Source organism: Oncorhynchus tshawytscha, linkage group LG33, assembly GCF_018296145.1.
Source record: "Oncorhynchus tshawytscha isolate Ot180627B linkage group LG33, Otsh_v2.0, whole genome shotgun sequence".
NCBI lineage: Eukaryota > Metazoa > Chordata > Actinopteri > Salmoniformes > Salmonidae > Oncorhynchus > Oncorhynchus tshawytscha.
In genome coordinates, this window is record NC_056461.1 from 14,677,002 (window position 1) to 14,701,867 (window position 24,866).

The 24,866-nt window shown below is 42.9% G+C and overlaps 1 protein-coding gene across 3 annotated transcripts in view; it reads left to right on the forward strand.

Annotated features, from left to right (window-relative positions):
- The window catches only part of LOC112235805 (solute carrier family 41 member 2), a 32,546-nt gene extending 9,624 nt beyond the window's left edge, over positions 1-22,922 (forward strand). For 2 of the 3 annotated variants that reach the window (XM_024404322.2, XM_024404323.2), the window contains exons 9-11: positions 838-969; positions 1,244-1,392; positions 21,388-22,922. In XM_024404322.2, the coding sequence (XP_024260090.2) occupies positions 838-969; positions 1,244-1,392; positions 21,388-21,573 (467 nt within the window). In that variant the 3' untranslated portion in view covers positions 21,574-22,922. Of the gene's footprint in view, positions 1-837; positions 970-1,243; positions 1,393-3,362; positions 4,412-21,387 lie in introns of those variants that run through there. The other variant, XM_024404324.2, reaches the window with a different exon arrangement.
- The last annotated feature ends 1,944 nt before the right edge of the window (positions 22,923-24,866 follow it).

The window sequence follows — 24,866 nt, forward strand, 5'->3', positions numbered from 1 at the left end:
GGAGATGAGCCCAGCTACCACAAAATATACCCCTCTCCAAAACACAACCCTTTTGGTACTGTGCCTCTTTGGAATGCCCAAACTCCCTTTCTGTGTCACTGACCACATCCTCTCCCCTCTACTTTCTGTTAGTGTTGTCTCTCATACACTATTTTGGAGTGGTTGGAGTGGTTGTCTGGTCTGCCCACCTGGAAGGTGTGAGTGTTTCTACATGCGCCGTGCTGCGTGGCTAGACTACTCTGAGTCACCTGTGTGTGTGTGGATATAAATTGCCTTGTCCTGCTGTTCTCATGAGCAATGTTCCTCTGCTTGATACAAATTACAATCTATATGACGAAGCTGAGCAGTATTAGATGGGGCACGCTGTCAGTCTTAATTTTTTTCCTCTTTCTCCCCCCTTTCTCCTTGTATCTCTTTCCCCCTACTTTCCCTGTCTTTGTCTATCCCCACCTCTTTTTTTTCTCTCTGTCTCTCTGTCTCTGTCATGCAGTTTTCCCACACAGTAATATGTATTAATTATGTCTCCGACAGTGGCGATGCATCACTGCTGTCTCATGCTCCTTCTGGTTGAGAAGGCTGCATTCCAAACCAAAACTCACACCCTTCCCTCTTTCCTAATGGATCTAGAAGGATGTGATATGACAGAAACTACAGTACATCCCTGCTCTTTGGAGGGAGAGGTTGCGTTACCTCAGATCTGTGTCTGGAAGGCATCAACTGTTTAGGGAAGGATACAAATCTTGGTCCTCGCATTTCTCTCACCCTCGCTTCTGCTCTATACTCAGCTGCCTCCAGTCAGCTCCAGCCCTAAGCCTGCCTGTTCTGTCTGTTCTCCAGGTATTGGGGGGAACCTGGTAGCCATCCAGTCTAGCCGTATCTCCACTCACCTCCATTTCCACAGTGCTCCTGGGGAGGTACCAGAGGAAGCCAAAGGCTGCTACTACCCCTGCCGCACCTTCTATGGCACAGGTAAAGCGCCTAACCAATACTCAAACTGTGGAAATGTGATCTGTTTTAAACGGGGCATCCTACAGGACAGGTTGCTTAGCATAGAGAGATTTCTCATCCCTTTCGCTGTGATTTTAATACATAAAATGTACAGTAGGTGCTGCAGAAGGTACTATGTTAAGTCACTACCCCATAATTTAGGCTGACAGACACACAGGTTAGGAACCGTCTTAGCATCTGTTTATTGTTAGACTCAGTTGCACAGTTCCAACTCCTCTCGTTTCCTCTCTCTCAGGAGCCAATCACCGTTCGGCCCAGGTGCTGCTCCTATTGGTGCTCCCGGGTCATCTGATCTTCTTGTACACCATCCACTTGATGAAAAGTGGCCACACCACCCTGACGCCTATCTTCATGACCGTCTATCTGGCTGCTGCCCTCTTACAGGTCAGTGGTGTGTGTGTGTGTGTGATGGGGATAGTTCCTTTGCAAACTATTCATAGTCTGCAAATTCCTTTTCCAAATGTGACCTTCATCTGAGCTTGAAATTTCCCTGGCTGACATTACTTTTTATTAAAAGCAGATATTTTGCGAGACACCGCTATTATTGTGACGCTATCACAAGCGAGCTGTGTTCAGAGACCCTCTTTCACTCGGCTTTCATAACACTTCAACATAAATGAACCACACGCATAATGAACGTCAGCTTAGATGAGTGCTCCTTCCTAAGTGACATTTGAAGAAAAATCAGGTGCGGCAGGAAGCCTAGTGGTTAAGAACGTTGGGCCAGTAACTAGAAAGGTGGCTGGTTTGAATCCCCAAGCCCGACTAGGTGAAAAATCTGTCGACGTTGCCCTTGCGCAAGGTACTTAACTGTAATTGCTCCTGTAGATCGCTCTGGAATAGAACGTTTGCTAAATGACTAAAATGTAAATGTAGAAATGTGTGTATCCTAAGCATTCCTAGAGCTCTGTGTTTTTTTTCCCTGAAGACGTCTGACTTGTGTGTTTTACCGCTTTGATTGCATTCGGATCGATTTATGGAAGGCTTTTACTATAGGTGTGCCATGGCATGCCACGACTGTCTGGAGTGAACCTATTTTCTAGGTGTGCCTTTTCTCTCCAACTGTCTTCTTTTAAAGTAGTTTGTTGTACACAGCAAGGCCTAACTGCCACCCTGGAAGTCTTGATTCCGTGGAACTTAGCTTTGATAGTCTGGGGTCAATGTTTACTCACTACAACTGGTCTTTATAGGAAGGAAGACATATGTTAGTTGCCATTTCTTTTCAACTTCACTAGTGAGCCTTTAAACTGAAGAGGGGAAAAAAATCATATCATCATAAGGTACTATGAGCAGGAGGGTATCTGATTTTTTTAAAATTATTATTATTTTTTTAAACTAGGCAAGTTAGTTAACCTGTTTGGGATAGGGGGCAGTATTTTCACGTCCGGATGAAAACCGTGCCCAAAGTAAACTGCCTGCTACTTAGGCCCAGAAGCTAGGATATGCATGTTATTAGTAGTTTTGGATAGAAAACACTGAAGAAGAGTCGGTGTCCAAAAATACCGATTTCCGATTGTTATGAAAACTTGAAATTGGCCCTAATTTAACGGCCATTCCGATTAATCGGTCGACCTCTACTCTGAAGTTTCTAAAACTGTTTGAATGATGTCTGTGAGTATAACAGAACTTATTTGGCAGGCGGAACCCCGAGGACAAACCATCCAGGGGGGGAAAAAAAAAACTTTTGAGGTCACTCTTTTCAATGGGTTTTCATTGGGAATCTAGAATTCTAAGGCAGTTTGCAATTCCTATTGCTTCCACTGGATGTCAAGTCTTTAGAAATTGGTTGATGTTTTTCCTTTGTGTAATGAAGAAGTAGCCCTGTTCAGAACAAGGGTCGAGTGAAGTGTACTGTTTGATAGAGGTTTGTGACCTGAAAAGCACGCTCCACTTTGTTTTCCTCCGGTATTGAACGTAGTTTATCCCGTCTTAAATTTGATCAATTATTTACATTGAATACCTAAAGTTCTATTAGGAAAGTTGTTTGGACAAAGAATACAGGTAACTTATGAGATATTTTGTAGTCATGTTCCGCGAATTGGAACCGGTGATTTTCTGGAGCAAACGTGCCAAATAAATTTACATTTTGGATATATAACAACGGAAATAATCTAACAAAAGGACCAGTTGTGATGTTTATGGGACACATTGGAGTGCCAACAAAAGAAGATCTTCAAAGGTAAGGCATGAATTATATCTTTATTTCTGAGTTTCGTGTCGCGCCTGGCGGGTTGAATTATGATTGTCTGTCTTTGTTTGATGGGGTGCTATCCTCAGATAATAGTATGGTTTGCTTTCACCGTGTCAATTCTGCACTGAGACAGACCACAAGACTCATGACACTGTCCCTCTAGAGGAAGAGCGTGGAGAGAGGAAGGATTAGCTGAGGACGACTGAGGCAGAAGTGCAGCAGATGATCCAGGAGAGACTGAAGAAGGTTCAGGAGATCAAACACTCAGTAGATCTCAGCAAGAGAGAGGCAGAGCGAGAGAGATCAGACAGTGTACAGGTCTTCACTGCTCTGGTGCGCTCCATTGAGAGAAGTCAGGCTGAGCTCATTGAGGTGATTGAGGAGAAGCTGAAAGCAACAGAGAGGCAGACTGAAGGGCTCATTAAAGAACTGGAGCAGGAAATCACTGAGCTACAGAGGAGAAGCACTGAGCTGGAGCAGCTCTCACACACTGAGGACCACCTCCACCTCCTCCAGAGCCTCCCATCCCTGTGCACCCCTCCACCCATCAATAACTGGTCTGAGATCAGTGTTAATAGTCATCTGTGTGTGGGGACTGTGATGAGAGCTGTATCTCAACTGGAGGAGACACTGAATAAACCGATGTAGAAGCTGCCTGAAGTCTAACTGAAGAGGATTCAGCAGTATGCAGTGGATGTGACTCTGGATCCTGATACAAGATTGACACATCCCTACCTCATCATGGCTGAGGATAGAAAACAAGTGAAACATGGAGATACAAAACAGGATCTCCCCGACAACCCAGAGAGGTTCAATTTGATGTCTATGTATTGGGAAAGGAGGGCTTCTCCTCAGGTAGATTTGACAATGAGGTGATGGTTAAAGGAAAGACTAAGTGGGATTTAGGAGTGGCCAGAGAGTCCATCAACAGGAAGCGGGATATCACACTGAGTGCTGAGAATGGATACTGGGCTCTGTGGCTGAAGAATGGAGAATACGAGGCTCTTGCTAAACCCAGTGTCCTGCTCTCCCTGAGAGAGAGGCCCCAGAAGGTGGTGTTTGTTGATTATGTGGAGGGTCAGGTCTCCTTTTATGATGAGGAGGCCAGGTCTCTACTCTTTCACTGGCTGCACCACTGATAAACTCTATACATTTTTCTGCCTGTCTTAATGATGATGGTGAAAACTCTACCCCTCTGATCACCTCTCCTGTCAATGACACCGACTGAGTTTAACCTTAAAGTATAGTTGATAGGCATTCTTTGGAGGAGACTGCAGTGTCATGAATGTCACAAATGGTTGTTTATGTCCTTATACTCAATGATATCTAGTCTCTCTCTCTCATTGTTATGAAAAATCAAAGCAGTAAATGTATCCCCACTCCCTAAAACGTTGTAATAAATAATTCCTTAATAAAATGCTTATAGAAAAGGGTTTCTAGGGCATTTATTTTCCGTATTTACATGTAATACCATAGCCACTCTCTTTCACAGGGGACAATGAGGAATTCTCTCTCTCAATGCTATTTATAGGAATGATATACTTCTCCTTTAAAGTAGCTTGAATCAGGGGAACTTAATCCTTAGTCTGGGGTTGTGGTCTCCCATTGTGCTAGTGGTAAGTCCTCGCATTGCTTTCCATGTCTTTACTACTTCATCCAGTAACTTGTGTCCGAGATGGGATAGTGCCTTTGTTTCAAAAGGGAGAGGTTTGCCGTGGTTGTCCTGGGAGAGGACTTGAAACAAGGTGCATAGGCATGCTTCCCAAAGGAGGGGGTTGCAACTATCCACCTCATTTTCAAACATTGCTATGGGCACAGCTAAACAACGGAAGTGATAAATTTGACTTCTTCTGCTTTACTGCAGTGCAGCATTGGCAACCTCTGTGGGTGACTATTGCCAGATTAAATTATTTTAAGGAGTCAATTTAGAGCATAAAAGTCAAGTAAGCCTAAACTAGTGTAAGTGTAATGTCATATTTAATTAATTCACATTCGCTAACATTAGCTAGGCCTACTAGTTCTGTTGCGATAACGTTAGTTGTGTCAGAGTTAAGGGCCATGCACACCTGTATTTGGGGAGTTTCTCCCAGTCTTCTCTGCAGATGCTCTCAAGCCCTGTCAGGTTGGATGGGGAGCGTCAATGCATAGCTATTTTCAGTTGTCTCCGGAGATGTTTGATCTGGTTCAAGTCTGGGATCTGGCTGGGCCACTCCAGGACATTCAGAGACTTGTCCCGAAGCCACTCCTGCTTTGTCTTGGCTGTGTGCTTAGGGTCGTTGTCCTGTTGGAAGGTGAACCTTCAACCCAGTCTGAGGTCCTGAGTGCTCTTGAGCAGGTTTTCATCAACGATCTCTCTGTACTTTGCTTCGTTCATCTTTCCCTCGATTCTGACTAGTCTCCCAGTCCCTGCCAATGTTGAATATCCATACAACATGATGCTGCCACCACCATGCTTCACCGTAGGGATGGTGCCAGGTTTCTTCCAGACGTGATGCTTGGCATTCAGGCGAAGGAGTTCAATCTTGGTTTCATCAGACCAGAGAATCTTGTTTCTCATGGTCTGAGGGTCTTTAGGTGTCTTTTGGCAAACTCCAAGCAGGCTGTCACGTGCCTTTGGCCAGACGGATGCCACTCCTCAGTAAATCTACCATAAAGGCCTGCTTGGTAGACTGCTGCAGAGATGGTTGTCTTCTGGAAGGTTCTCCCATCTCCATAGAGGAACTCTAGAGCTCTGTCAGTGACCCTCTGGTTCTTGGTCACCTCCCTGACCAAGGCCCTTCTCTACTGATTGCTCAGTTTGGCCAGGAGGCCAGCTCTAGGAAGAGTCTTGGTGGTTCCAAACTTCTTCCATTGAAGAATGACGGAGAGTACTGTGTTCGTGTGGACCTTCAATTCAGCAGACATTTTTTGGCACCCAGATCTGTGGACAGTTCCCTCAACCTCATGGCCTTGTTTTTGCTCTGACATGCACTGTCAACTCTGGGAGCTTATATAGACAGGTGTGTGCCTTTCCAAACTATATCCAATCAATTGAATTTACCATAGGTGGACTCCAATCAAGTTGTAGAAACATCTCAGGGATGATCAATGGAAAGAGGATGCACCTGAGCTCAATTTAGAGTCTCATAGCAAAGGGTCTGAATACTTTTGTAAAGGTATTTCTGTTTTTTATTTGTAATAGATTTGCTAAACATATCTGGACTTGCTTTGTCATTATGGGGTGTTATGTGTGTAGATTGCTGAGGATTTTTTTTTTTTGTCAATTTTAGAAAAAGCCTGTAACGTAACAAAATGTGGAAAAAATTCAAGGAGTCTGAATACTTTCCTAAGGCACTGTATAAAACGTTGGTGACCATCCACACTAGAGGAAAGATTATTGTTCTACAGTCCTACACCTGTCAATCAACTGATCAATGCATCCTACTGCATGCTGCATATTAATAAGGTGGTAACTCAAGCCCATTCGGTGCTTTCAGGGTGTGTTCATCATCATAGTACATTGACATTATTTTCAGTTGTCACATGTAGGCCTAATAACAAAAATTGTATGTACAGTTCCTTCAGAAAGTATGATCTTTTCCCCCTTGACTTTTTCAATAATAATAGTGATTAACGTTATATGTTTTTGTGTGACTACCCCGTCTACCACACATACAATTATCTGTATGGTCCCTCAATCGAGTACAAAGACCTGGGACGTTTTCCAATGCTTCGAAAAGAAGGACCATACAGGAAGGGCGGGGGGAAAGAAGCAGATGCTGATTTCCTTTCAGCATAGTGAAGTTATTAATTAGGCTTTTGATGGAGTATCACTACACCAGGTGGTGTGTATTCATGGACACCAAGGGAAGCCAGGCTTGACCAGAAAATGTACCAATAAATTATGCACAGGGACACAAAATATTTTTTTCTTCAATTCGTAAGAGGCTGAGTGTATCTCACCAGAGAAAGCATCTGAGCGAGCAAAACAGTGCCCCTCTGTCTTTGTATGTGAAGGCCATCTATCTGATACTGTCGGGTCCAAAAGAGTATGACATTGTTGCCGCATTGAATAAAAGGGAAGCCAGCGAGCATTTGGCCTCCCTTGATGATGTAAATCAATAACAATAATAGCCAATCAGAGTTGAGCTAAACTGAGTGAGCTCAACTGTGAATGGTCCTGGTGCACCAAAAAAAGGGAAGCCAGTTTGGATTTGGCTTCACTCCAATCACATCGAGAGCATACGTCATTGACCAAAACTCATTGTGCAGCTAGTTGTCTTGTTGTCCTCCAGTGGCTAGCTAGCTAAAATTGTCCCTTTCCTAAATTAGCCATGGATAGGGATTTGGACTTGTGGTTTTAGTTTATTCTCCGTACTGGCCAATAATTATAAAGGCGATTCAGATCCAACCATAAATTCATACATTGTGCCCCTGGCATGCGAGGATAGAAGATTAATATGTTTATTTTTTTCTTTACTTAACTAAGCAAGTTGATTCTTATTTACAATGCCTACATGTACAGTTGAAGTCGGACGTTTACATACACCTTAGCCAAATACATTTAATCCTAGCAAAGATTCCCTGTCTTAGGTCAGTTAGGATCACCACTTTATTTTAAGAATGTGAAATGTCAGAATAATAATAGTGATTGATTTATTTCAGCTTTTATTTCTTTCATCACATTCCCAGTGGGTCAGAAGTTTACATACACTCAATTAGTGTTTGGTAGCATTGCCTTTAAATTGTTTAACTTGGTTCAAACATTTCGGGTAGCCTTCCACAAGCTTCCCACAATAAGTTGGGTGAATTTTGGCCCAATCCTCCTGACAGCTGGTGTAACATTTGGGTTTGTAGGCCTCCTTGCTCGCACACGCTTTTTCAGTTCTGCCCACAGATATTCTATAGGATTGAGGTCAGGGTTTTGTGATGGCCACTCCAATACCTTGACTTTGTAGTCCTTAAGCCATATTGTCACAATTTTGGAAGTATGCTTGGGGTCATTGCCCATTTGGAAGACTCATTTGCGACCAAGCTTTAACTTCCTGACTGATGTCTTGTGATGTTGCTTCAATATATCCACCAAATTGTCCTACCTCATGATGCCATCTATTTTGTGAAGTGCACCAGTCCCTCCTGCAGCAAAGCACCCCCACAACATGATGCTGCCATTTGTCCCCATGTGCAGTTGCAAGCCGTAGTTTGGCTTTTTTATGGTGGTTTTGGAGCGGGCGCTTCTTCCTTGCTGAGCGACCTTTCAGGTTATGTTGATATAGGACTTGTTTTACTGTGGATATAGATACTTTTTTGCCTGTTTCCTCCAGCATCTTCACAAGGTCCTTTGCTGTTGTTCTGGGATTGATTAGCTCTTTTCACACATAAGTTAATCTCTACGAGACAGAACGCGTCTCCTTCCTGAACTGTTGCCGGCTGCGTGGTCCCATGGTGTTTATACTTGCGTACTATTTTTTTTATGCACATGAACGTGGTACCTTCAGACATTTGGAAATTGCTCCTAAGGATGAACCAGACTTTTTCTGAAGTCTTGGCGGATTTCTTTAGATTTTCCCATGATGTCAAGCAAAGAGGCACTGAGTTTGAAGGTAGGCCTTGAAATACATCCACAGGTACACCTCCAATAGGCTAATTGACATAATTTGAGTCAATCAGAAGCTTCTAAAGCCATAACAAAAATTTCTGGAATTTTCCAATTTGTTTAAAGGCACAGTCAATTTAGTGTATGTAAACTTCTGACTGGAATTGTGATACAGTGAAATAATCTGTCTGTAAACAATTGTTGTGAAAATTACTTGTCATGCACAAAGTAGATGTCCTAACCGACTTGCCAAAACTATAGTTTGTTAACAAGAAATTTGTGGAGTGGTTGAAAAACTAATTTTAATGACTTCTGACTTCAACTGTACATGCATGCATGTACTAAATTATCACAACACAGGTTGTAATATGGCTTTTTTTCTGGCTTGGCTTCCCCATTGATTTTTACCCACTCACCGCTACTGGTCATTAGAAAGATACAGGCATCCTGTCTAACTCAGTTGCCGAAGAGGAAGGAAACTGCTCTGGGATTTCACCGTGGGACTAATGGGGGTTTTAAAACAGAGTTTAATGGCTGTGGTATGAGAGAACTGAGGATGGATCAACATTGTAGTCACTCAAAAATACTAACCTAAATGACAGAGTGAAACAAAGGAAGCCTGTACATGCATCCTGTTTGCAATAAGGCACTAAAGTGAAGTGGCAAACAAATGTAACTTTTTGTACTGAATACAAAGCGTTATGTTTTGGGCCAATCCAACACAGCACATCAGAGTACTACTCTTCATATTTTCAAACATGGTGGTGGCTGCATCATGTTATGCAGTGTTTTAGGTTAAAAATAAATAGAATATAGCTATAAGCGCAGGCAAAAACATTTCCATAAGACACTTCACCTTTCATCAGAACAATAACGTAAAACACAACGCCAAATCTACACGGGTTCTTACCAAGATGACATTGAATGTTCCTGAGAGGCTTAGTTACAGTTTTGGCTTAAATAGGCTTGAAAATCTATGGCAAGACTTGAAAGTGGCTGTCTAGAAATGATCAACAATCAACTTGACAGAGCTTGAAGAATTTTACGAAGAATAATGGGCAGATATTGTACATTCCAGTTGGCAAAGCTCTTAGAAACTTACCCCGAAAGACTGACAGCTGTAATCGCAGCCGAAGGTGCTTCTACAAAGTATTTACTCAGGGGTGTGAATACTTATATAAATTAGATGTCTGTGTTTAATTTTCAATAAATTAGCTACATTTTTCTAAAAACATGTTTTCACTTTGTCGTTATGGGGTATTGTGTGTAGATGGGTGAGAGATTTAATCAATTTTGAATTCAGGCTGTAACACAACAAAACGTGGAATAAGTCAAGGGGTTTGAATACTTTCTCAAGGCACTGTAATCTGTGAAAGAAGTTGACTAGCTTCCTTGCCAGTCTAGGCTACTTCCAGACACAAGACCTTGTTAGACTGTTTCAACAGTCTAAAACAGTGAGTGACCTATAGCTTTGTACTGTTTCGACAGTGTGAAAGTACAAACACTTCCCACGTTCCAACACACACAAACATATATACAAGGCAGTCACCCAAAGCATGCCTCTAAAACACATCTCGTTCAGTCGTTATTCATAATGAGGAGAATTGAAAGCGAGTCTAAATGGTTCCGTATGGCTCAGCTGGTAGAGCATGGTGCTTGCAACGCCAGGGTAGTGGGTTCCATGTTCAGCCCCCTTTAACCTCGGACTCAGATTGTCATACATTACAGGAAGCTAAATGAAATGACACAAATTAAAAAAAATTATATTTAATGGCCTTTTTCTGTCACTATTATTAGGAAAATAAAGCAAATATTAATGTAATGTCAATTAAATAAGAACAGTTTGATTAAATCGTTCCTAAATAAAATGTTTATAGAAGAGGCTTTTTTATTTTTTATTTACTTAGGACACTAGACCCTTGTAGTCTATTGTGCTAGTGCTAAGACAGGATGAAACATCTCTTGTGTTGTCTTCCATGTCTTTACTACTTCACCCTGTAGCTCTGGTGTCAGATGGGATGGTGCCTTCGTGCAATAGTCTGAGTTGTGCCCTGGTAGTCCTTGGAGGGGATTTGACAGAAAGTGCACAGGCATGCTTCCCAAAAGAGTGTTACAACTATACCAATGAAAGGTGTACTATGACCACTGCTGATAGGTTTAACCTTACTAGCACTGAGAAGTATGAACAGGAGGCTATGTAATATCAATTGTCCAGTAGATTAGAGCAAAATAAATGGCGATTGAGAATTTAACTCTGTGTAAAGATTAATTTCAGGTACCTGGCAAAATAAAGGAAACTCCAACATAGTGTCTTAATAGGGCGTTGACCCGCCAGAACAGCTTCAGTGCACCTTGGCAGGGATTCTACAAGCGTCTGGAACTCTATTATAGGGATGCGAAACCATTTTTCCACAAGAAATTCCATAATTTGGTGGTGGTGGAAAACACTGCCTCAGGCGCCACTCCAGAATCTCCTGTAAGTGTTAAATTGGGTTGAGATCTGATGACTGAGAGGGCCTTGGCATATCGTGAAACATCAGCAAGTTGAGCAGTCTTCGTCAGTGAAGCTCCTGCCAAACGTGCCCCAACAATCACCCCTCTTTCAAAGTCACTGAGATCTCCTCTTCTAGCCATGGTAGAAAAAATAATATGCAACTGGGCCTGATCAGCATTTTTATTAGAGGTCGACCGATTAACTACGGCCGATTTCAAGTTTTCATAATAATCGGAAATCTGTATTTTTGGACAGCGAATTTTGCGCATTCGCAAAAAAAGACTCGTTGCTCCAACGTGTACCTAACCATAAACATCAATGCCTTTCTTAAAATCAATACACAAGTATATGTTTTGAAACCTGCATATTTAGTTAATATTGCCTGCTAACATTTTAATTTATTTTAACTAGGTAAATTGTGTCACTTCTCTTGCAACAGAGTTAGGGTATATGCAGCAGTTTGGGCTGCCTGGCTCGTTGCGAACTGTGAAGACTTTCTTCCTAACAAAGACAGACAACTTCGCCAAACGGGGGATGATTTAACAAAGGCGCATTTGCAAAAAAAGCACAATCGTTGCACGACTGTACCTAACCATAAACATCAATGCGTTTCTTAAAATCAATACACAGAAGTATATATTTTTAAACTTGCATATTTAGCTAAAAGAAATCCAGGTTAGCAGGCAATATTAAACCAGGGAAATTGTCACTTCTCTTGCGTTCATTGCACGCAGAGTTAGGGTATGCAACAGTTTGGGCCGCCTGGCTCATTGCGAACTAATTTGAATTTTACGTAATTATGACATAACATTGAAGGTTGTGCATTGTAACAGCAATATTTAGACTTAGGGATGCCACCCGTTTAGATAAAATACAGAACGGTTCCGTATTTCACTGAAATAATAAACATTTTGTTTTCGAAATTACATTTTCCGGATTCGACTATATTAATGACCAAAGGCTCATTTCTGTGTGTTATATTACAAAAAAGTCTATGATTTGATAGAGCAGTTTGACTGAGCGATGGTAGGCAGCAGCAGGCTCGTAAGCATTCATTCAAACAGCACTTTTGTGCGTTTTGCCAGCAGCTCTTTGCAATGCTTCAAGCATTGAGCTGTTTATGACTTCAAGCCTATCAACTCCCGAGATTAGGCTGGTGTAACCGATGTGAAATGGCTAGCTAGTTAGCGGGGTACGCGCTAATAGCATTTCAAACGTCACTCGCTCTGAGACTTGGAGTAGTTGTTCCTTGGCACGATGGGTAACGCTGCTTCGAGGGTGGCTGTTGTCGATGTGTTCCTGGTTCGAGCCCAGGTAGGGGCAAGGAGATGGACGGAATGCTATACTGTTACACTGGCAATCCTGAAGTGCCTATAAGAACATCCAATAGTCAAAGTTATATGAAATACAAATGGTATAGAGAGAAATAGTCCCATAAATACTATATTAACTAAAAACCTCTTACCTTGGAATATTGAAGTTCATGTTAAAAGGAACCACCAGCTTTCATATGTTCTGAGCAAGGAACATAAACATTAGCTTTTTTTACATGGCACATATTGCACTTTCTTCTCCAACACTTTGTTTTTGCATTATTTAAACCAAATTGAACATGTTTCATTATTTATTTGAGGCTAAATTGATTTTTATTGATGTATTATATTAGGTTAAAATAAGTGTTCATTCAGTATTGTTGTAATTGTCATTAAATACATTTTTAAAAATCGTCCGATTTCATTGTTATCTGCTTTTTTTGGTCCTCCAATAATCAGTATCGTTATCGGAGTTGAAAAATCGGTCGACCTCTAATTTTTATACGCCCCTATGCAGATGTGATGTTAATTCCACACCTGTATGGATGCACCTGCATTCAATATACTATGTATCCCTCATTTACTTAAGTGTTTCCTTTTATTTTGGCAGTTACCTGTATGTTCCTTTTGAGAGCAGCCATAAGCAGACAGACCGGCAAAGAGGGGGCTTTTGACATCACTATGCTGAAGTAAAAGTAAAGTGGAGATACTTCTATGTCAGACACAACTAAACTTCCCAGTTCTTCAGAAATCTCTCTACAACTACGCAGTGTCTCTTATTCCTGTGGTTCTCTAAGGGCAGTAAGAACAGCATCGACACCAACAGATACTCAATGTTTTACAAGATCAATTGAACTTTGCTATGAACATGGCTTCTCCTGTTTTCTTATATTTGGTTGGTTAAAGCCTTTTTATAACTGTAATGGTCAACCTTTAGAGAATTAGTTTATATTTTTCCCTGTCTGTCTGGATGTGTTCACTGAGCCAGTCTATTCCATGTGGACACAACTTCTGCAAGGCCTGTATCAGAGGATGCTGGGATACCAATGGCCTGAACCAGTGTCATTTATGTAAGGATAAGTTCTACAGAGAACCTGAGCTTCGTGTCAACACAATATTCAGAGAGATTATAGATTCATTTTAAGAAGATGAGAGTCAGAGGTAAAGATGAGTCCCCTGCCAAGCCCGGAGAAGTGTCCTATGACTTCTGCACGTGGAAGAAGCTCAAGGCTCTGAAGTCCTGTCTGGTGTATCAGACCTCTGATCAACCCTGTGGAGAACCTGGAATACAGGCTGTGTAAGAAGCACGACAGACTCCTGGAGCTGTTCTGTAGAATTGACCGGACGTGTGTTTGTGTCATGTGCTTGAAAGCAGGCCTCATGACACTGTCCCTCTAGAGGAAGAGTATGGAGAGAGGAAGGCTAAACTGGGGAAGACTGAGGCAGAGGTTCAGTAGATGTTCCAGGAGAGACTGAGGCATGTTCAGGAGATCAAAGACTCAGTAGATCTCGGCAAGAGAGAGAGAGATTTCAGTGTACAGGTCTTCACTGCTCTGGTGCGCTCCATTGAGAGAAGCCAGGCTGAGCTCATTGAGGTGATTGAGGGGGAGCAGAGGAGAGAGGCAGGCTGAAGGGCTCATTAAAGCGCAGGAAATACTGAGCTACAGAGGAGAAGCACTGAGGTGGAGAAGCTCTCACACACTGAGGACTACCTCCTCCAGAGCTTTCCATCCCTCTACACCCCTCCACCCACTGCACCGAGATCAGTGATCTGTGTGTGGGAACTGTAAGGAGAGCTGAGGAACTCTATCCATACTTCTGCCCGAGTAATAATATAAGTGGGGAAAACTCTGCCCCTCTGATCATCACCCCTTTCAATCACCTAATATGACTTTTAATGTCATAACTAAGTGTCAGTTGTGAAGAGAAGGCCGTGTGAAAAATTACTATTTTAAAGGCCCTTTAGTAAGAAGATCTGGTCATCTCTCTGTGACATTAAACGTTTGTTTCAATTAATCTTAAATAAAGTACGATTTATTTTATTTATATGTGATGCAGTTAAAAAATCCAGAAAATCACATTGTAGGATTTTTAATTAATTAATTTGCAAACACAAAAGTTTATCTCAATACTTTGTTATATACCCTTTGTTGGCAATGACAGAGGTCAAATGTTTTCTGTAAGTCTTCACAAGGTTTTCACACACACTTGCTTGTATTTTGGCCCATTCCTCCATGCAGATCTCCTCTAGAGCAGTGATGTTTTGGGGCTGTTGCTGGGCAACACGGACTTTCAACTCCCTCCAAAGGTTTTCTATGGGGTTGAGATCTGGAGACTGGCTAGGCCACTCCAGGACATTGACATGCTTCTTACGAAGCCACTCCTTCATTGCCCGGGCGGTGTGTTTGGGATCATTGTCATGCTGAAAGACCCAGCCACGTTTCATCTTCAACGTCCTTGCTGATGGAAGGAGGTTTTCACTCAAAATCTCACGATACATGGCCCCATTCATTCTTTCCTTTACACGGATCAGTCGTCCTGGTCCCTTTGCAGAAAAACAGCCCCAAAGGATGATGTTTCCACCCCCATGCTTCACAGTAGGTATGTCGTTCTTTGGATGCAACTCAGCATTCTTTGTCCTCCAAACACGACAAGTTGAGTTTTTACCATAAAGTTATATTTTGGTTTCATCTGACCATATGACATTCTCCCAATCTTCTTCTGGATCATCCAAATGCTCTCTAGCAAACTTCAGACGGGCCTGGACATGTACTGGCTTAAGCAGGGGGACACGTCTGGCACTGCAGGATTTGAGTCCCTGGCGGCGTAGTGTGTTGCTGATGGTAGGCTTTGTTACTTTGGTCCCAGCTCTCTGCAGGTCATTCACTAGGTCCCCCCGTGTAGTTCTGGGATTTTTGCTCACCGTTCTTGTGATCATTTTGACCCCACAGGGTGAGATCTTGCGTGGAGCCCCAGATCGAGGGAGATTATCAGTGGTCTTGTATGTCTTCCATTTCCTAATTGCAGATTCAGTCTTCCCAGCCTGGTGCAGGTCTACAATTTTGTTTCTGGTGTCCTTTGACAGCTCTTTGGTCTTGGCCATAGTGGAGTTTGGAGTGTGACTGTTTGAGGTTGTGGACAGGTGTCTTTTATACTGATAACAAGTTCAAACAGGTGCCATTAATACAGGTAGCTAATGGAGGACAGAGGAGCCTCTTAAAGAAGAATTTACAGGTCTGTGAGAGCCAGAAATCTTGCTTGTTTGTAGGTGACCAAATACTTATTTTCCACCATAATTTGCAAATAAATTCATTAAAAATCCTACAATGTGATTTTCTGGATTTTTTTTTTCTCATTTTGTCTGTCATAGTTGAAGTGTACCTATGATGAAAATTACAGGCTTGCACAATTGGTGGCTGACCAAATACTTTTTTGCCCCACTGTATCTCTGCACTCCCGCTAACAGAGTGGACAGTGGAATCTTTCGAACTAAACTGCTGGTCCTAAATCACTTAAATGTTTCTGTGGCCATGTAACTAGACGTGTTGCCCTATGCTTGTGAGCAGCCCCAGTGTACAGTGCCTGTTCAGGCTTTTCTCTCTCGGAGGAGTGGAAAGTTCCCCCTGCTGTGTTTGCTCAGGGTGTTATCTCCCAGTCAGCAGCCTCTCTCTCTCTCTCTCGCTCTCTCTCTCTCTCTCGCTCTCTCTCTCGCTCTCTCTCTCGCTCGCTCTCTCTCTCGCTCTCTCTCTCGCTCTCTCTCTCGCTCTCTCTCTCGCTCTCTCTCTCGCTCTCTCTCGCTCTCTCTCGCTCTCTCTCTCGCTCTCTCTCTCGCTCTCTCTCGCTCTCTCTCTCGCGCTCTCTCTCGCGCTCTCTCTCGCGCTCTCTCTCGCGCTCTCTCTCTCGCGCTCTCTCTCGCGCTCTCTCTCGCGCTCTCTAACCCCAGTACACGCTCACACCCTCAGCTGCTGCACTTGACTCTGCCCTCTACTAAGAACTGTGTGTTCTCTCCGAGAATTCAACCTCTATCCCTGTCTCCCTCTACTTAAGAGAAATCCCCTTGCTTTCCCACACTTTCCTTGGTAGGATTCTTTAAATGGGGCTTCAGTGGTTTCAGAGATGGCTTCATGCAAATCCGTCTGTGCCTTTCCCACCTTTCAAGCCTGACACAAACAGTACAGAGAGGTCCATCCAGGATCATCAATGTCTTCCACAGTTCGTTAGATCAAAGTAGATCGTTAGAGTGAAGGAACATTTTGTTCTCTGAACACAGAGCCTTGAATTGTGCATCTTGTCTCATACAATCATTGGTTCCTGTAGGTGCTGGGTAGAGATATGAGGGGGAGACGGTCATGACCCCCTCCTTAGACCTTTTGGCAGAACACCCAGAATACGTTCTATAAGTTAAGATGGGAGACGTTGCCAGACGCATGCAGGAACCAAACGTTAATTATGAATAACTAATAAGCTAAATCATGCAAATATACAGTGCATTCGGTAAGTATTCATAACCTTTGACTTTTTCCACATTTTGTTTCATCAATCTACACACAATATCCCTTAATGACGAAGCAAAAACTGATTTTTAGACATGTTTGCAAATGTATTAAAAATAAAAACTCAAATATTACATTTGTATAAGTATTCGGACCCTTTACTCAGTACTTTGTTGAAGTACCTTTGGCAGAGGAATGCAGCATCGAGTCATCTTGGATATGACGCTACAAGCTTGGCACACCTGTATTTGGGGAGTTTCTCCCATTCTTCTCTGCAGATCCTCAAGCTCTGCCAGGTTGGATGGGGAGCGTCGCTGCATAGCCATTTTCAAGTTTCTTCAGAGATGTTCGATCGGGTTCAAGTCTGGGCTCTGGCTGGGCCACTCGAGGACATTCCAAGACTTGTCTCGAAGCCACTCCTGTGTTGTCTTGGCTCAGGGCCGTTGTCCTGTTGGAAGGTGAACCTTCACCCTAGTCTGAAGTCCTGACCACTCTGGAGCAGGTTTTCATTGAGCATCTCTCTGTACTTTGCGCCGTTCATCTTTCCCTCGATCCTGACTAGTCTTCCAGTCCCTGCCGATGCTGCCACCATCATGCTAGCTGTCATGTGCCTTTTACTGAGGAGTGGCTTCTGTCTGGCCACTACCACAAAGGCCTGATTGGTGGTCTGGCCACTTTCCCATCTCCACAGAGGAACTGTAGAGCCATGTCAGAGTGACCATCCTGTTCTGGGTTGCCTCCCTGACCATGCCCCTTCTCCCTCGATAGCTCAGTTTGAGTGGGTGGACAACTCTAGGAAGAGTCTTGATGGTTCCAAACTTCTTTGATTTAAGAATGATGGAGGACACTGTGTACTTGGGGGCCTTCAATGCTGCAGACATTTTGATACCCTTCCCCAGAACTGTGCCTCGACACAATTCTTTCTCGAAGCTCTACGGACAATTACTTCGACCCCATGGCTTTGTTTTTGCTCTGACATGCACTGTTAACTGTGGGACCTTCTTATATAGACCGGTGCGTGCCTCAATATCAGCATGATCAAATTCAGGCCAATAAGAGGGCCTACCACAACAGGTCTCTCAGTATGACGGCGGTGAAGGACAAGATGCTCCTCTGTCCCATCTCAATTATACACTAACATTTCAAATTCATTGTTTAGCTAGTGTCATGGAAATTACCACCAGTTACACCTGAAGTAAATCTTAAATGAATCATTCTTTATTAAATCAGCAAGCTGGAGAAGTTCTAACAAACTTAATGCACCAAGTAGTACTTGGTCTGCCAGGAGCTCCGCCGGGGCAGTCCAGTTAGTTCTCTTATATACTGCTTACACAAACAAGTTACAGTACATTCGGACCCCTTCCCTTTTTACATTACAGCCTTATTCTAAAATGTATTACATATTGTTTTTGCCTACAAAAGCTATACACAAATGACAAAGCAAAAATAGGTTGATGTTTTTTAAGATTTAAAAACAGAGGCACACACCTGTCTATATAAGAAGGTCCCACAGTTAACAGTGCATGTCAGAGCAAAAACCAAGCCATGAGGTCAAAGTAATTGTCCGTAGAGCTTCGAGACAGAATTGTGTCGAGGCACAGTTCTGGGGAAGGGTACCAAAATGTCTGCGGCATTGAAGGCCCCCAAGTACACAGTGCCCTCCATCATTCTTAAATCAAAGAAGTTTGGAAGCACCAAGACTCTTCCTAGAGTTGTCCACCCACTCAAACTGAGCTATCGGGGGGGAGAAGGGGCATGGTCAGGGAGTTAGAAATGAGCTTTGTTGTTAACTCTGGCACTTTTAAATTGATGTTGACCATGAAATCTTGATTCATGCACACTGTCCCTGTCAAATAAATAAATACATTTGAGCCAGAATCTACTGTATCGGTCGACCCATCTCCTAATTTCTAATACTGCAAATTTTACCAGCCCTGTCCATTTAAGAACAAATTCTTATTTACAATGACGGCCCGGCAAGAAGCCTCCTGTGGGGCAGAGGCCTGGATTTAAAAAAATTAAAAGTAAGACAAGACGGACAACACAGATGGAAGACACTTGAAGGGAGACCTATGGCAACAACACAACCTGGCAGAAAACAGCACGAAGTACAGAAACTGCAGAGACAAAGCACATCACACAAAACAGCTACAAATGTCAGTGAGTGTCTCTAAAACTAGTGTCCAAAGAGTGTCCCAAAACTATCCACTAAGTGTTTTGCAGCTCGTTCCAGTCGCTAGCTGCAGCGAACTGTAAAGAAGAGCGACCCAGGGATATTTTAGCTTTGGGGACCTTTAACAGAATGTGACTGGAAAACCAGGTGTTGTATGCAGAGGATAACGGGTATCTCAGATAGTGGGAGTGAGGCCTGAGGGGTTTTTATAAATGTGGATCTTGCGTTGAGTGTGAAGAAATGGCCAGTTAACAGTGGAGTATAGATCACAGTAATGTCTCCTGTAAGGAGCATTTGTGGCAAATCTGATGGCCGAATGGTAAAGAACATCTAGCCACTCGAGCACCGTTACTGGCCGATCTGTATATTACGTCTCCGTAATCTAGCATGGGTAGGATGCTCATCTGAATCAAATTTAGTTTGGCAGATGGGGTGATGGAGGAGCGATTACGATACAGAACACCTAGATGTAACCTTAGCCTGCAACTTGGTTATGTGCTCCAGGAAGGACAAAGTACTGTCTAGCCAGAATTGGCTTGTGTGAAAAGGGATGGCAGGGGGAAAGAGGTATCAGATAGTTATGTTTCTGTTACTCATTCATTCTTCTGGCATTTCACATCAGTTTTCAAAGCTAATGTATTCAAAGCACACACTTGAAAACAAACTCATTTAAAGACAGTCACTTTAGACCAAACACATTCAAAGCATTTCCTGTGTAAATCTTTTTAATTAGAAAGATGGAGACAAAGGACTGATGCAGGATCCCATCCAGCCGCAGGACATCAAACCGCGTCTGGTTCCATTCTGGAGAGTCTTCTCCTCCGCTCTCTTCTCTGCATTGATTAGATGGCTCTAGTTAATACTGTGGAAGGGGAGGGGAGGTTTGACGTCGTTCTCTGGTTGTCTGTCTGTTGCTTTGTCTTCTAAACCGTATTTAGACAAAGCGATTTGGGGAGAGTTTGAACTATTCTGTTTTATTGTCTGTGTCGTGTGAGTGGGTGTGTTGAATGGGTATTTGGTGGACAGTGACACTCAATAAAAGGACAGAGGGGAAAGAAGATTGCCCTTGATAGACTGAGACAAGCAGAGAGGAAGTGTTTGATTCACTGCTCTGTCACAAGGAGTAAAGTCAGTGTTATTTCAGGCTACCTACTTTGCACGCTACCCACTATGTGTGACGAGACAAATAGACTGTCGCGTGACCCTTGGGGGTTTCCATACATAACACGTTCTGCATAGAGACAGACATCTCAAAGCCATCATCCTAGATGGACCGAGGAATTCAGACACACCTATGAAACACACACATTATTACAAATAATTCCCTCTTTATCCCAAGACATGTTTGGTATATGCTTCTTATGATTTTGGTGTTTGAAATGATCCATTTCCCTACAATGTATTTGCTGCCGGTAACATTAGATTTCTCCTTGTTTTCCTTTACATATGGTTATCAGTCGAATGCTTAGTTTTATTCCTTATACTAAACATTAGATTTCTCCTTGTTTTCCTTTACATATGGTTATCAGTCGAATGCTTAGTTTTATTCCTTATACTATAGCTGTCATACTGCCCCTCTGTCTCTGGTTGGGCTAATTGCAGTGGGCAGCGTTTCAAGCTCTTTGTTTTTTGGACAGTGAAACAGGAATAACACAAACCACTGGCAGACAGTTTCTTTTCTTTAAATCACAATGGCCCAGTGCTTCTCGCTCTCGCGCTCTCTCTCTCTCTCTCATATTCCTCTCTTCAGCTCAGTTTTCTTTGTGTTTCCATGGTGTTTCTTAGAAAATATCTGTGAAGAGGTGTGTAATGTGGATTTTTGCGCAATTTCTCTCCCTCGCTTCAACTTCTCGGTGGGACGCCACTGTGCTTTGTGAATCACGTGCGTATGTGTGCATCTGTTTTATATTGGGGGTGTGATGTCTTGCATAGCAAACAATTGGGTTTTTGCAATCAGGAATAGCTTACATTGATTTACATGTGTGATGGTAATTGTGTTGCTGTGTGGTCTTTAAGCGAACTAACTTTAAGCTAACAGCTCTCTCACTTGTTTCTCTTGTGCAGATTTACATTATGTACAGTAAACTCATTCTGTATATTAAACTCTCTCTCTCTCTGTGTGTCTCTCTCTCTCTCTCAGGTGTTCCTGTTGCTGTGTATAGCAGACTGGATGGTGTACTCTATGTGGCGTAGTGGTAAAGACCCAGACAGTTTCTCCATCCCCTACCTGACCGCCCTGGGTGACCTCCTGGGCACCGCTCTCCTGGCCCTCAGCTTCCAATTCCTGTGGTACATCGGTGACCAGGACAGCGACGTGGGTGACTGAGATGACCCCTGATCCCTGGTGGAGGGGTCACGCCCGTGCCTCTACCCCAACCCAGAACCCCTACCCCTTCTCCTCCTATTATGCCATGCGGGGTTGTTGCTGTTTAGGCGGTTTGCCTCGCTCAGCTATTGGTCGCTGGAACATTCCTCTGCCTCTCCTATTGGGCAGAGTAGCACTTAACACTATGCTGATTGAGCCAATGAGGAGCTACAGATGTTCATTTGGAAGAAAAAAACTATTATTTGGAAAGACATTTCTCTGCTTCTGGTTCCTTTTCTCCATTCAACCAATTGCATTGCATTCTAAAAATCATATGCTTCTTACAGTGCAATTTATTAAGAGATTTGACCGTTGTTTCGTTGCAACAAGTCACTGCACATATAGCTGGAAGCCTTCCGTTAGTGAGATCTACAGGCTGCGCTGTTTATTCCTGACAGAAGGGAGACACATGGACAGACAGGGTGGAGAAAGGCCAGGTTACAGGAGGTACACAACTGGCCCTGGACAGCTGGGGCCAGGGTTTGCAGGGTTAGTTGCTGGATCAGCTGTTTTAGAGCTGGGATGGAACAAAAGCCTGCACACTATGCTGTTGTTACAGACTAGTATTGCCGTTCCCTGGTCTAAAGCTTTATATAGTCTATACCAGAGCACTGAGTCTACTCTCAGCCCAGACGATATGTATCTCACTCTCTTTGGATGCACTTCATATAGTCTCTCATTAAGGTCAGTCACAGATTGAACCTCAGTTGTTTATCTGTTTGGGCTTTCATGTGGCCATCTGTACCCTTAGTTTGGTTTTGCATGACAAGGACAAATAGAATTGGGGACAGCAGCCTGATCGTGACAGTTAGCGGTACTCAAAGGAATGTATTGGATACCTGCTATTTTTATACCTCTCGAGGGACTGATTCTTTGCTCTTTCTCTCGCTTCTCTCCCCCTTTCTCTCTCTCTCTCTATCTCTATCTCTATACTGGACCAGTCACACAGAGTAGGTACTATTCTGGCGTTATACAGTCAGGTCCCGTGCGATCATGTGGTTTTGACCGTGGACGTTTACACGCCACGCACTCTGTTTACACGTATGTACGTATGTTCACTACGGTGGCTCTCTGCCGTTAATATTCCAATGAAATGTGCCTGCGGAGATTCACAGGGTGATGAGATGTTATTCTTTCTGATGCCATATTCCTTTAGTTTTCTGTTGGCTCTGTTGTTTTCTAACCTTCTAATAATGTGCTGTTAAAAGGGTTTGTTTTCATATTCGCAATCTGTTCTCGGAAACGGACCACGAATGACCTTTTTGTGACTCATATAAATGTTTAATAAATAAATAAACGTCCAGCATGAATAAGCTGCTTACAAATGTGTGATTATACTGAGTGAAGATTTGCTGGTCCCTCAGAGAGGTTAATTGGATGTTGTAGTATTAGTGGTTGTTCAGTCAAAGCTCTTGTCTAAAGAGGTTTAGGATGAAATGCCTGTAGACAGGGAAGGACAAGATCAGCTCCGATTGAGACAAATCCGTGTATACCGACACTTCTCTGCAGTAAAGCAATGTTATGATTGAAGTCTACCACACTGTGGTAGAAATATATTGTGTGCTCTTTGGATGCCCTCAGGAGATCACTGGACAATCACTGTCTCTATCTCCCCCAGTCTCCATGGTAACACCAGTGTGGTATTTCACCTTTCATGACCTCCACTCGATGAACATGCCTACACACACACACGTCTTCCCTCTTACTGTCACTGCTTCCGTCTCATTATGTCTTCTCATTCCCTTCCGCTCACACTCGAACCATTCTTTATTTCTCAGAGCTCTCTCTTTCAGATGTGAGAGACCAGAGAGGTGGGAACAGCACCCCCAGAGACATGTTGACATTACATGCTCCTTTGGGTGGACACTAATATTAAAAATGCCATATCATATCAACTGGTGTGTGATGTTATGATAGCTTGGCTATGTCCCCTACAGGCTGATCTGCCTCTGTAGAGGTGTTATACATATTCAGGGATTTAGTTTGAAAGGTGTCGCGTCAGATTACGATTATAAAATTCATTGGAAGTGTGAAGAAGGGTTTACTGTAATTGCTGAAGTATTACTTGGCATAGAGTTGGAAAGAGAAAAGCATTTGAATAACAGTGTATGGACTCAGTCCGACCGTGGTGAAATAGTTTTATACATTACAGTATCTCTACATTCAGACGCCTTGCAAATGGAGTTGCATGGCAAAAGAAAGATATATTATCTGGTTCTGGACATCAAAGATGAGCTTGAGCAGTATTCCTTAACCCTCTCCTGGGAAAGATCAGAGCATGAACCTTTAGTGCTTCTTTCTGAATGCATCACAGTCTGTTGTCTGACCAATACTTAGATCTGATGGTGAGAAGCGTTCCAACCACCTCCACCTTTTAGTTCCATCTAGGCATAAATAGGGTTGCACATTTTGGGGAATATTCTGAGGTGGAAACTTTCTGTGGGAATTAACGGAAATATATGCAAACAAATATTAATACCATTTAAATGTAGCTGTTTTTTTACATTGGATATATTTACCATATCATATGGAGACAGAAATATAAATATTTCACCTTACCATAAGTAGACATGATTAAATCTTAGAAAGAAAGAAAAAAAAAATTAGTTACGGATTTAACTTTAATTAAATGAGTTGACTCTTCACATGGGATGATTTCACTGAACAACAAAAGGGAATATTGAATGAACCCCAATGATCCATCGCATCTCCCAAAAACATTCTCAACATACATCTGTAAAATGATAGTCTAGAAGCTAAAGCTTTGGTTGTCTTCCTCTCAGGCTTCCATGTCTTCTCCCTGGACCTCCTCAATGTCCACCTCTTGAACATCAGACTCTGAGGCCTCATCTTCGCTGTCACTTTCCAACCTTGTTGAGGATGGCTCGTTGTCAGGCTCAAAAAGCCTAAATTGGTGGCCATCCGGGCAAATTTTATCAACCCTTGTATTGGTCAGCCTGTTGCGTGCTTTGGTGTGTGTGTTCCCAAACAAGGACCAGTTGCGCTCTGAGGTGGCTGATGTTGGTGGGATTTGGAGATGATGGAGGCAACAGGGGAAAGAGCCTCAGATCCACAAAGTTCCTTCTACCAGGTGGCTGATGAGATATGTTGGCACGGCTGCCATATTGCATCTCCATCCCAAGGCCCTTGCTTGGAAGTGTACTTCGCCAGACTGCCAAGAACCTTGCCCTCATCCAGGCCAAGGTGGCGAGACACGGTAGTGATTCCATTGAATTGGGGATAGTTTAACCAAA